Consider the following 12,664-nt stretch of genomic DNA (forward strand, 5'->3'; position numbering starts at 1 on the left):
TCATTATTTGGTCTCAGTCTGATAATGCCTAATGCTTAGGCAGTACTTCATTTATCTTGCCTCTCCTCACCTATTTGTGCATTTATACATATTCTCACATTGTGAATAAATATACACATTCAGAGAGTAAGGGGAAAGCTACTTTTATGATATGAGGGCAACACCTGGAAGAAGATCCCCAAGCCTTTTATAAATCTTAACGAAAGAATCACGCTCATAATTTCACTGTTCTGCGTATCTTTTTGATACTTTGACATGTACAAAAGTGACCTTACCTCAATTAAGAGCACTATTATACTGAATGCACCAACTAAGTGGACGTAGTTCCGAAAATTCTCTGCAATCATTGAGAAACATCCCTGAAAAAGTAAAAAGTAATAAATGTCTCACTTACAAAGATTCAACACAGTGTAATAAACTAATGAATGAAAATTTTGTGTGGGAGACTGTCCTGCACCAACAGGCTTTGGACGCTGTCAGTCGTGACCACAGCTGCCATAGAGGCAGTGGCCAGCAGAGAACTGAAGGCCAATGAAGATGCAAATCTTCATACTTCATCATACTTCTCACATACCACTTCTCCCTCACTTTACATTCACGTCTAGACATAAGATTCAGATGCTGTACATTTGCCCCACTTACCTGGTTCCTCCCTTCAGATATAACATAATTGTTTGGAATTTCATTTCCGATAACCGGGAAATACTAATACTATATGGCCTGAGTTAACTGGTAATGAAGACAAAGACTGACACGCAGATCCAACAGCTCAGGTCCTGGCATATCACAGAAAGTAAATGGTGGGCGACAGGGGCAGGTCTGTATGTGGTTAATCGTCAGACATGATTGGATTAAGTAAGTTGGGGGAAAAATGTAGCCCCTTCAGAGGTAATTCTGTTGGCAAGGACTCAAACGATTATGATGAAACGACCTCTGGGCAAAGGCTGCTTGAGGTGCACGTTGTCTGGTCTGCTTAAAATCGTGTCTGTGTAGGATTGTCGTCCAAGACATCCAGTGGGCCACATCTAGTGCCACAATGTTTTAGCCTGTTTCAGGGAGTCCGTAAGGTCCTACTGCTGATTGTAAATTCAAATACCAACTCTTTCTCTAGCCAATCAGAATGAGGAATCTTTAAAAAGAAAAGCCCAGAAGACACAAAAAAAGAGACGGTGATAATGAGGAGTGAGGGACAACTGGATACTACAAGAAGTGATGGAGCACCAGGGGTCTAGAAGAGTCTGTGAAGAGTAAAGGAGCACTGAATTCTACAGGGAGTCATGGAACACCGAGGGACCAGAAGAGTCTGTGTGGAGTGGGAGAACAGGAATGTTATCAATGGAGCATTGAAGGAGCAGCAGAGATCATGAGAAGCAAGGCATCTTTAAAGACTGAGAACCTCAGAGACGAAGAGAGACAAGGAGATAACTAACATGCAGAGAAGGGGCTATGGCAGAGATAAAGAAACAAATAAAAAGATTGTCAACATTGAAAGTTCCAAGAGACTTAGATGGAAATGTACTGGCAGGATCTTGGGCTCCCCACACTGTTCCGTCCAGTGAAGTCCTGGACACAGTTTTCTGCTAAGAGCCTCCCAGACAGACGCACCACAGAGCAGAGTAGCTCAAAGGCTCTCCAGTTATAAAGCAGCTGGCTGAACTCAGAAACACAGTGTCCCAAGGCATGTGACACTGAGGAATGTAAATCACTTGAAATCTATGGGACTTTGCAATTTCCTAAAAATTTACTGTTCAGAGGAGGAAATAAGGCAAGTTATCACAAAAGTTAACCTTTACAGCATAAGTAATGGTGAAGAATTCTATATTAGAGCACTATTTAATCCTTCAATTGTTTACTATAAATTTAAATAACCTTTCCGTTCTATCAACAGGGGGCTAGGTTTCAATTAGTTTTCATAATGCTAAATTCTGTCCCGACAGTAGAGTAAGGTATGCCATCTGTGCAGACATTACCGAGCTACACATTATGCATATATTTAGTATGGGGAAAGCATAAGTCCTTCAGAGCTTTTTTTAAATTCTTTTTACTTTCAGTTTACTGTTTCCATTTTTCTAAAGCTAATATACAATCAGCAAATAAAATATGCTAGAACAAGGTAACAGTTTCACAGCTTTTTCCGAACTCTTTGCCCAGGAAGTAAATTTCAGAAAACAAATTTCAGAAAACAAGGGGTGCAGGGGTGCTAAAATGTGAAATATGTACAATATACCCCCAGTATGCTGCAGCTTCTACCTTTTTAATGGCAATGAACATTGGGGCTATTGAGAGTTCTATGATGGAGAGTGAAAACATTTAAATTCATATTGGCTTTGACAGTCCAACCCCAGGATCATCAAAGCTGTCAAAGAGACAAATGATTACGAATGTCTTTGACAAACATTCAAAATCATCAGGCATTAAAAATCAAAAATACTATTCAAAATTGTTTAAATATATTTTCAAAAATTAGAGCATTAAGGGACATTTAAACAAGTTCAAAATAATTAAATACATTTTATTTAACTGAATTAAATTACATAAAGAGGAAACTACCTTCTTCTACTCACCCACCAACTTGTGGCTATTCCTTCCCAATGAAATGAATGGGACTGCTGTACTTGCACCAGATTAACCTGGCACAGGTTCAGTGGGTAGAATTCCCAGATTAAGAAATGAGAAAACTGAAGTTTCAGCCCCCCTGCTGGATTCCATAAGTAGTCCACCAGCACAAACTGGATACCCGGGAGCCAGCACTTAACTGAAGCAGAACACTGGACTTCAGGCTATGACTGGAAATTCCGAGCTTCCACCCAGCTGGTGCTTAAGTGGTTGGCTTAAGTAAGATTTAGGTCATTGTCTTAGTTGAAGACAGAAGATCACACATTAATTTGCAAGGGGAAAGTTGCAGAGTCAAAGGAAACCAACTTGAGGAGGCATTATAGCAGTGGTAAAGATCAGAATCATACAGCATGAAAACAAGCCCTTCAACCCAATGTCCATGCCAACCAAGATGTTCATCTAAGCTAGTCCCAATTGCCTGCATTTGGTCTATATTCCTCTAAACTTTTCCTAGCCATGTACCTGTCCAAATGTCTTTTAAATGTTGTTAATGTACCTGCCTCTACCACTTCCTCTGGCAGCTCGTTCCACATACAGACCACCCACTGGGTGAAAAAGTTGCCCCTCAGGTTTCTATTAAATCTCCCCACTCTCACCTTAAACAGTGAAGCTTCTACAGGACAACTGCATAAACAATGTGAAAATCATAAAAACTGCAGATGTTGAAAATCTGAACAAAAATAGGGAAAATGCAGCAGGGCAAGCAACAATAGGTGAAGTGTCAAAGATCCGAAACGTTGTCTATTTGTCTGCCCACAGATTCTGCCTGACCTGCTGAGCTTTCCCAGCATTTTCTCTTTTGTTTGCACAAAGCTTTTCATGTTTGAGAGAACAGATCGCTGCCATAAATGCAAAAAGAGTCAGAAACTGTCACAAGGGGAAGCTAGGAAATAGCTTCATTAATGTGCAAGACATGTCAGATTTTCATAGATGGAGATTTTGTGAAAGACTGCTTGTTAATAGCATGTGGGATGTTGTGCTGTGTCCCCAAGCTTTGGACTTTAAAAAACAGTTCGAATCATATGACCGATTAGAACCAAGTGTCACCCCCTTTCAATAACTTTCCAACTTGGAACGGACTTGACGACATAATATTGCGCTGTTTCTACTGAGAAATTTTAGCCCAGTTTTTTTTTCTTTTTTTTTGTTGTTTGTTTTTCTTTTAAAAAGTTTTTTTGTTTAGTTTATATTGTTTATAATTTTTTTATTGATTTGTTTTTTTTTAAATTTATATAATAAATATTTTTCTTTCCTTTCTTTTATATTATATTCATTTACTAAGAGATCGTTGGATCTACAGTTTTTTAATATTTTATTGTTCTTTATGATTATATATGCTATGATTGTTATCCTGATCTCTTTGTATTACATATATAAATATTGATGCTATATATCAATCTGTATTAATTTGAAAACTAATAAAATGATTGAAAAAGAAAGAACCAAGTGTCAGGTCGAAGAAGTGATGTTTTGTCTATGCTGGAAGGATGAGGCAGAAAGCTTTACGTCCTTCTCCTAGGCAGCAGGTGAAACTTTTAATGGCTCAGAAACAGCCCAGTAGACTGTCTTTTCCTACAGTGTGACAAGTGAGTTTGAGAAGCAGCAGTGAAAATGGAGTCATTTACAGGCAACAAGGGGCACAGATTTGTTCATCAATCCCTGGGATAAAACTGAGTCACTGGGTTTGGATTGAGAAATGCCAGGCTGGCATTTTGACAGATGGCCCACTATCAATGATGGGCAAGTGTAGTGGAATGAATGGATAGCTCGGTGATTGAGAGAAGCAGTTCGTCCAGGATCACTGTAACAATCCACTAGGAAATTCAGTGTGGCAAACTCTTTGTGATAGATGTCAATATCTTCCCAGTCAATTTCATAAAATGTGAAAGACAAACAATTTTGGAAGGGATTTATGATGGACAGTGATGTAATTAATCATGTAGAATGGAGGCAGCACAACAAAGGCAAAACTTTGTAGACTTTTCCTGCACTACTGCCAAAGATCAAAGCATTTTTGATGATGAAGGGTCTGTGACCTTCCTGGAGCTTGCTAACTGGCTTTGTGATCTTGATTCACCCATCAACATTACCATCCAAGGAACAACTTGCAACTGACCACACAGTCAAATCACATCTTTTCAGACAAACTGAAATATTTCTATACCAAATTCTAGTGAGGTGATTTCCTTCTCTTTTCCATCTGCCAGCAGATATTTTTAGTTGTGAGTTGGAACCTTATTCTAATGATGTGGAGGGATTTCAGTATTCATTTCCACTGCAGCTCTCAGATATACACAGAATCCAGAAAGACTCATTTTCCTATTTTCAACTGACCCAAAAGTAACTGAATTAAATATTTAACTTGAATTTATTGACCTGCAAAACGTTGACACACTTCACTGTGAATATCATAAATCTGCTAATTTTTTTATAGTTATCTGGACTCAAACGTTTCCAATCCTGGTTTACTTTTCTTTCTTGGAAGACATTCTTGTGCGAGGGTGCCTCTTCTCCCCAGAAACTCGGCAAATCAAACAGCACAATCAAATTACAGTCATAATCTTGAAGTAATAATGTGTCTGGCAATGGCAAAAAAAGCCCAATATTCCTAAAGTATTCTCCCAGAAGCATTACGATACCTTAGATTAACCCTGAGAAAGCATCCACTTATAAACTGTATTCTCTTAATAACTAAACGCAGGAAATATTTTGAATTTGAAATCAATGATAAGATGTCAATTGGGTCAAAAACCCAGTTATTTGTTATTGAGTTTCAATGACTGTTAAATGCCATTAAAATTGTTGCAATTTTAATGGCATTCAAAGTGAGGTGATGGGCAGGTCCTCTCATTCCCCACCTCCTTCCCTTTATTCCATGATCTACTGTCCTCTCCTACCAGATTCCTTCTTCTTCAGCCCTTTGCCTCTTCCACCTATCACCTCCTAGTTTCTCACATCACTCCCTTTCATCCTCCCTGCCCCACCCACCTACCTTCCCCTCTCACTTGGACTCATCTATCACCTGCCAGCTTCTGCTCCTCCCCCTACTTTTTTTTTCTTGCTTTTGCCCTCTTCCTTTCCAGTCCTGATGAAGGGTCTAGACCTGAAACATTGACTGTTCATTTCCCTCCATAGATGCTGCCTGACCTGCTGAGTTCCTCCAGCATCTTGCATCTGTTGCTCCAGATTTCAGCATCTGCAGAATCTCTTGCGTCTCATGTCTTGGTTTGGTAATGCCCGTAGATTGATGCTTACCTCACTGTATTGCATCATGTTTATATCAAAAGAAAAATACATCATAAAAATCTTGAAAGTTCACTGGTAGGAAGTACCAGAATGATTTATAACAACACATCAATCAGCCTCTCTTTACAAAAACTGCTTCAGGTAGATAACAATTACCTTGTTGTTTATGTAGCCAGCATCTCCCTGTACGCATTTGTTCTTGTCTAGGACATGCTCTACCAGAAATGTGCGATTCCTTTTACAGCATGCTTCAGGTAGCAGTCTATTTGGGAAAAGCCGGTAAAAAGTGGAATTCCGTCCAAAATCACGAGGTCCATTTACACCACAGCAAGAAAACTGAAATGACGAGTTGTAAATGTTATGCCTTTGATACAAATTCACCTTAACAAAGAAGAATATAAAAGGGTATAAAGGCCCAAAAAGAAAGTGGGATTAGATTGAATGAATCATGACCTATTTGATGGGCTGAATGGCCTGTTTCTCAGTGGGTCAGAAAGTGCAACACAGCATGTTCTTAAACAGCTGGTCACACAGCACTTATAAATGTGCAACTCAGCAGGGTGGGTGGGAGGTTTGCATGTGTGGGGGCACGGGGAGTGTGTGGTAACTTAATAATAACAGCAAGTATAATGGAAAAGGTTTCAGTGCATAAATATCATAAAATACTAATCTCACTATAGCATAACCTTGTCTGTGAACCCCATGGCTATCAGCATTTGGTGAGCCAATAAGTCAAGACTGAGTAAGGTGGTCTTGTCCAAGAATCGTAACCAATACCACTGCTCCCATGTTAGAGCAGAGGAAATGTCTCCTGGTCCGGAAAACTGTCCTTCCCCCCCGTGCTCCCCCCCACCCCCCAACCAAAAAATTTGAGTGTTGTTGTCAAGTGAAGATGGAATCAAACTCATTTGTGATGTATTACACGGTCAAACAGCTTGTCAGCACCCTTACTTAAAATGCACTACATGCCCAAGCTGGCTGTTGAGACACACTTGATTGAGACACAAGTTGGCAGCTGACACCTACTGAACAATAGGCAGCCTACATCAGTTTGGGAGTGAGAAGCAGAAGATTTCTTTCATTAAAATAAACTTACATCCATCATAATTACATTCCAGGTCTTTGAAAAGACATCAGTAGAATTGTCACCCTTATATTTCATCTGCAATTCTTTCAAAAAGTAATCCTTTCGTATCTGAATATAAACGACAGTGTTGGTATTTAGTACACCATAATTAAGAGCAAATAACTGAAAATTAACTGTTTATTTCTGGTGATTGTACCTACCTGCTTTCGGAAGACTAATGCAAGGACAGCAGCTACCAGTTCCAGGATGAAAATGATCAAAATAAGCAGCAAAAACTGCAAATGACAGGAGACAACTAATTAATCTTTAAATTATCATTGCAACCATTCTGTGAGGAGGAGCAAAGTCATAATGGTACACAAAAAAAGAGCAATCCCTATTTAAGAAATGAAAAATCGAGTATATCAAACCATTTCAAACTCGTTTCAGGGTGTTCTTTGTGATGCATTCCTTAGGCTTTCAATATTTGAAGGTGCCAACCTGTGTAATTCTGAAGCTAGTCAATTTGTCTCGTTTACCATCAATTGCAAAGTTATCAATCACTACTACTTTATTTAGGAGAAGGTTTAAAGCAAATATGGACATTATGGATGCAACATACAAAATTACTTTTATTTAAAAATGAAGATATAACTTGAGTTTGATGGGTTTTGAGAAATTAAGGGATTCTCATTAAAAATAAATCCACATGGTACATGATGTAATCATGTATAAGAGATGCAAGATGTAAAACAGATGAACTGGAATTACCAGCAGGGGCTGCTCACAACCTAGAGCATATGTTCCCAAAAATAGACTCCAAGTTTCTGCTTTCTCCATTAACTCCTGATTTCAAAGAACTCAGATTTGGTCTTTCATAGTTCATTTTATAGTAATTTTGGACTTGGACGAAGAAGTGAGAGCCAGTGTGAAGGACACCAGCAAAAAAAAAGTGAAAGACAAAGAATTTATCTTTACATTCAATTTTATGGGATGTGGGGATCATCGGCAAAGCCCAAGTTTATTGCTGATCCACGTTCTTGAACGACTGCCATCCAAATGGTGAATATCCTCCTACAATGATGTTGGGTAAGGAGCTCCAAAATTTAGATCCAGCGATAATGAGGGAACACAAATGTACTTCCAAGTCAGGATAGTGTATGACTTTCAGGAAAACCTGCAGATGATGGTTTTCCCATGTACCTGCTGCCCTTACCTTTCTATTCAATAGAACTCAGAGGGTTTGGGAGATGGAAATGGTGATACGTGAAGCTGAAACTTCGTCTCAAAGCTTCCTGATTGTTGGAGCAAGGAAAGGTGGAAGAGAAAGGTTAAGGAGGAATTCCACATTTTTGAAGTAGTAGCACAGCATTAAAAGTAGGAAAAGTTGCAGCAGATTTTCATTTCAAGCATGATGATGTAGAAAAGAATATGGAATGGTATTGTCACATTTTTTTTAAATAGAGGCTACTTCAGAGAAAGAATGATCCTGGTCATCAAGAATATTGATAAACTAAAGTCAGAATTTCCACTTTATATGGGGCAGGCACTGTAGTGTAGTGGTTAGCATAACGCTACTATAGCGCCAGAGACTCGGATTCAATTCTGGCCGCTGCCTGTAAGGAGTTTGTACATTCTCCCTGTCTCTGCATGGGTTTCCTCCGGGTGCTCCGGTTTCCTCCCACATTCCAAAGACTTACGGGTTAGGAAGTTGTGGGCATGCTATGTTGGCGCCAGAAGCGTGGCAACACTTGCGGGCTGCCCCAGAACATTCTACACCAAGGACGTATTTCACTGTGTGTTTTGATGTACATGTGACTAATAAAAAAGATCTTATCTAAAAAAAGATCTTAGCTAGGTTACAGACTGCTTTAAGAAGATTTTTAGCCTAGGAAATCTGCAAAAAAGAATTCTGTAAAACTAAAGCAAAGGTTATAGTAAGGTTCAGAAAATTTTGTTGTTATTTACAGAAAAACAAAATAAACAGAACAGCATTTATATAGCACCGATCAGAATCTCAGGAGGGTCAAGGCACTTTACAGTCAATTAACTATTAATGAAGAGTTTTATCTGCTGTATGATAGGAAACGCAGCAGTATCAGTACTGGAAGCTCCCACAATTAACAAGAAGATAATGAAGTGATGTTGGTTTATGGATTAACATTAACTAGGGCACTTTGGGGAAGATTCCACTGCTCTTTAAAGAGCATCATGATACCTTCTACCAAAAAGGGCAAAAAAGCTTCCATTTAACATCTTATGTGAAAAATGGCATTTCTAACGATGCAATGCTGCTGTCAATTCCACCCTGAATTTTCAACTAATTTTGTCTGTTGATATTTCCAGAGTAGCATTGGAACCTACAATTTTCATGGCCTCCAGGCAACAGTGTGTCCAAATGCACCAAATCTGATTCTCTGGAAATGTGTTAACACTCAGCAGGAATGCTAGAGGATGAGCCAATATTTAGAAGTCCTTGGGTGTGTGGCAACATTTTACAGGCCCCACTAAAAGTAAGTCTCTCAGAGTTTATAATTACCTTTATAGGTTGTCACAACTGGAATGGTGGCACTGTAGTTATGTTATTGGACCACTAATCCAGAGTCCTGAATTAATGGCCCAAAGACATTTCAAGTCCTAACTGAAGAGCTAGGAAGTCAATAAGCTAAAAATAGAGTGATAATGTCATACAGCATGGAAACAGGTCCTTTGGTCCCCCTAGTTCATGCCAATCATCAATCACCCATTTTTGCACTAATCCTACCCTAACCTATTTTATTTTCCCAACACTCCCATCAACAAACCCCTAGACTCTCACCCACAGGCAAGGGGCAAATTACAGTGGCCAATTAACCTACCAACCCACGCATCTTTGGGAAACTGGAGCACCTGGTGGAAACCCACGTGGTCACAGGGAGAATGTGCAAACTCCACACAGACAGCACCCAAGGTTAGGATTGAACCCAGGTCTCTGGCACTGTGGGCTCTACAGGTTGCACCACTGTGCCACCCAGAAAAACAGCACTGGTAATGGTGACCATGACGTCATCGGTTTATCATAAAATTAACCCAGTTTACTAATTCCCTCTGGGAAAGATAAACTGAGGTGGTTTATATGTGACTGCAGGACCATAACACTGCAGTTGAATCTTAAGTGCCCTCGAAATGGCAAAACAAGCTACTCTGCAGCACCCAATTTGTTGTGCCTTCTTGAGAACAATTCAGGAATAGACAATAAATCCTGGTTTTGCCAGTTATACAACAACTGAATTTAAAAAAAGGGATGTGGGGAACTTACAAGATGCACCTGCTTTTGCATTTGTACACAGGCCTCCTTGATTATGAATTAGGGTATTAGAATGTTGCTTGGGTGAAATACAAGTTGAATTGTTAGTATTCATTCCCACACCTCTGAACAATCAAAAATAATGTAAAGGATTTCAAGTTGCTGTACGTACAGTCATAAGCAGTTGCTTGCTCTCTCGGATGGCTCCCCAGCAACCTAAGAACCCTAGGAAGAAGAGAATTACTCCGACTGTCAAGATGATGTAAGCCCCTGTATATATTAATGGGTTTGCAGCCACAATATTCTTGAAGCCATTGGGGTTGGTTGTAACCCAGATGCCAACTCCCAGCAGACAAATACCTCCTGCCTGTAACAGATCAGAACAATGTTATTACAGTGAATTCCAGTCTCCTGCATTAAAATTCACTGAGAATCCTGCAATAATCTCCACAACCTCTGGATATAATTTCATAAATGTTTCTAAGATAAAGTATCCTTTATCTCATAATACAATTAAGCTGCAATCTGGACTTTAATAAAATTACATGGCATGCATTTGATTAAAGTTATTGAATAACAATGGCTGTTGCCATGGACACAGGGTTTAGCATGATTTCTTGAAATTACCAATCTCATGAATATTCTGAGAGTTTTCTACCAAAGTCCCATCTCTGAGCAGATAACCATTCTCAACTGTTTGTAAATGTCACCAGTCAGTTACTTACAAAAATTAAACTATTGGACAGAAACATGAGGTACTTGAGACAGGTCCGAGATTTTTCCATTTGGACTCCAGTACTTTTGCTGGTTTTAAACAGCGTTTGGTCTGCAAAGGCAAACAAAATAACATCACGGTTTACAGTTTGCAATCATTTAATTACAATTTAGTTTGGGTTAATGCTTTTACAAGAAGCCTTCTAGTGGGTGGATTAGCAGAACAGTAAAAAGGTTAAGCTATTCATAATAGTTCGGGAAAAGTGAGTGCCTTTAATCCATGAATTTCAATGCAATCACAATTTGAAATGGGGCTGAGAAGTGTTGCTCCAGTTCTATCTGGTGGCACAGTTCCATAGAAAACATCCCAAAGAAATAATGTTAATTTAAAGCCTGATATTAAAGCTCCTTATTCCCTTCAATTCCAAAATACTTCCTAAAACAACCTGAAGCTAGAAGGTGGCAGCCTCCAATTTGTCTTATTAGTCCTGAAATATAATAGATTACATTTTGTTGTATTTATTTCTAAGGCTTTGAACTAACAATGTGGCTGTGATTGGGACATCATAAGATTGCTATCATTGGAATAGAGGACCCCACATGTTGACTGCCAGTTGAACAAATAACACAAATTGCCCAGGATCAGGTTCTTTTAACAAAACAGATTTAGCAGGTGATTTATTTGTCATTAGGGTGGGTATGGGGAATACTTCAAAATACAAATTCAGTGGCACAGACTGAACAATATTCAGACTCTTTCATAATGTTGTTGGTTCCCAACTGATTTTAGTTATCTCAGCCAGAATGTGTGCAAAGGTATTAATCAAAAGGCAAGCCACTTATTTGAAAATGCAAATAGGATATTGAGGTGTAAACTTTAAAGTCAGCTTTACATTTAGATTCCAATTGTACATCAAATGCTGTTCTAATTTAAGTTATTCATTGGCAAATGGCTTTTGCTTTGCCTAGTTGTCTAAATGACTGCAAGTGGATTACTTCACAGGACTGTTCAAGTTCAAGTTTATTGTCATAAGCATACATACACAGGGTAGAAATGCCAAGAAATGCAGCAACAGCACTGTAATATAAACACGACAAACAGAAGTTAACATGAACCTACAGTAAATTAACATAAATTATACATAACTTACACAACATAATAAACATAATGACATTAGTGCAAGTTGAGAGAGAGAAAAAGAAATATATTCCGAGATAGTGTTTGGGTTTTTCAGGTCGGTTCAAGAACCTGATGGCAGTGGGGAAGAACCTTGAAGTGTGGGTCTTCAGATTCCTGTACCTGCTGCCTGATGGTAACATCGAGAAAAGGACATGTCCCAGATGGCGGAGGTCCCTGATAATGGATGTCACCTTCCTGAGAAATCGCCTCTTGTAGATGTCTCGATGGTAGGGAGGGCTGTACCCATGATGGAACTGGCTGAATCCACTACTCTCTATAGCCTTTGAGTTCCTATGCATTGGAGTTTCTATGTCAGGCTATGCTACAACCAGTCAGGATACTCTCCACTGTGCATTTGTAGAAGTCTGTCAAAGTCTTCGATGACATGCCAAATCTCCTTCAGCTTCTAAGAGAGTAGGGACGCTGGTACACCTTCTTCATGGTTGCATCTATGTTGAAGGGCCCAGGATAGGTCCTTCGAGATGTTGACACCCAGGAACTTAAAGCTGCTCACTCTTTCCACCACAGTCCCTTCAGTGATGACTGATGAGTGTTT

At 39.2% G+C, this 12,664-nt stretch overlaps 1 protein-coding gene across 2 annotated transcripts in view; it reads right to left on the reverse strand.

Moving 5' to 3' along the window:
* Positions 1 to 12,664, reverse strand: part of LOC127580885 (tetraspanin-18-like) — a 105,959-nt gene that overhangs the window by 6,433 nt on the left and 86,862 nt on the right. For both annotated transcript variants that reach the window (XM_052034859.1, XM_052034860.1), the window contains 6 exons: positions 10,940 to 11,040; positions 10,387 to 10,581; positions 7,150 to 7,224; positions 6,959 to 7,057; positions 6,019 to 6,198; positions 276 to 359 (listed from right to left, as the gene is read on the reverse strand). In XM_052034859.1, the coding sequence (XP_051890819.1) occupies positions 276 to 359; positions 6,019 to 6,198; positions 6,959 to 7,057; positions 7,150 to 7,224; positions 10,387 to 10,581; positions 10,940 to 11,040 (734 nt within the window). The remainder of the gene's footprint in view (positions 1 to 275; positions 360 to 6,018; positions 6,199 to 6,958; positions 7,058 to 7,149; positions 7,225 to 10,386; positions 10,582 to 10,939; positions 11,041 to 12,664) is intronic.

Source organism: Pristis pectinata, chromosome 20 (assembly GCF_009764475.1).
Source record: "Pristis pectinata isolate sPriPec2 chromosome 20, sPriPec2.1.pri, whole genome shotgun sequence".
Classification (NCBI taxonomy): Eukaryota; Metazoa; Chordata; class Chondrichthyes; order Rhinopristiformes; family Pristidae; genus Pristis; species Pristis pectinata.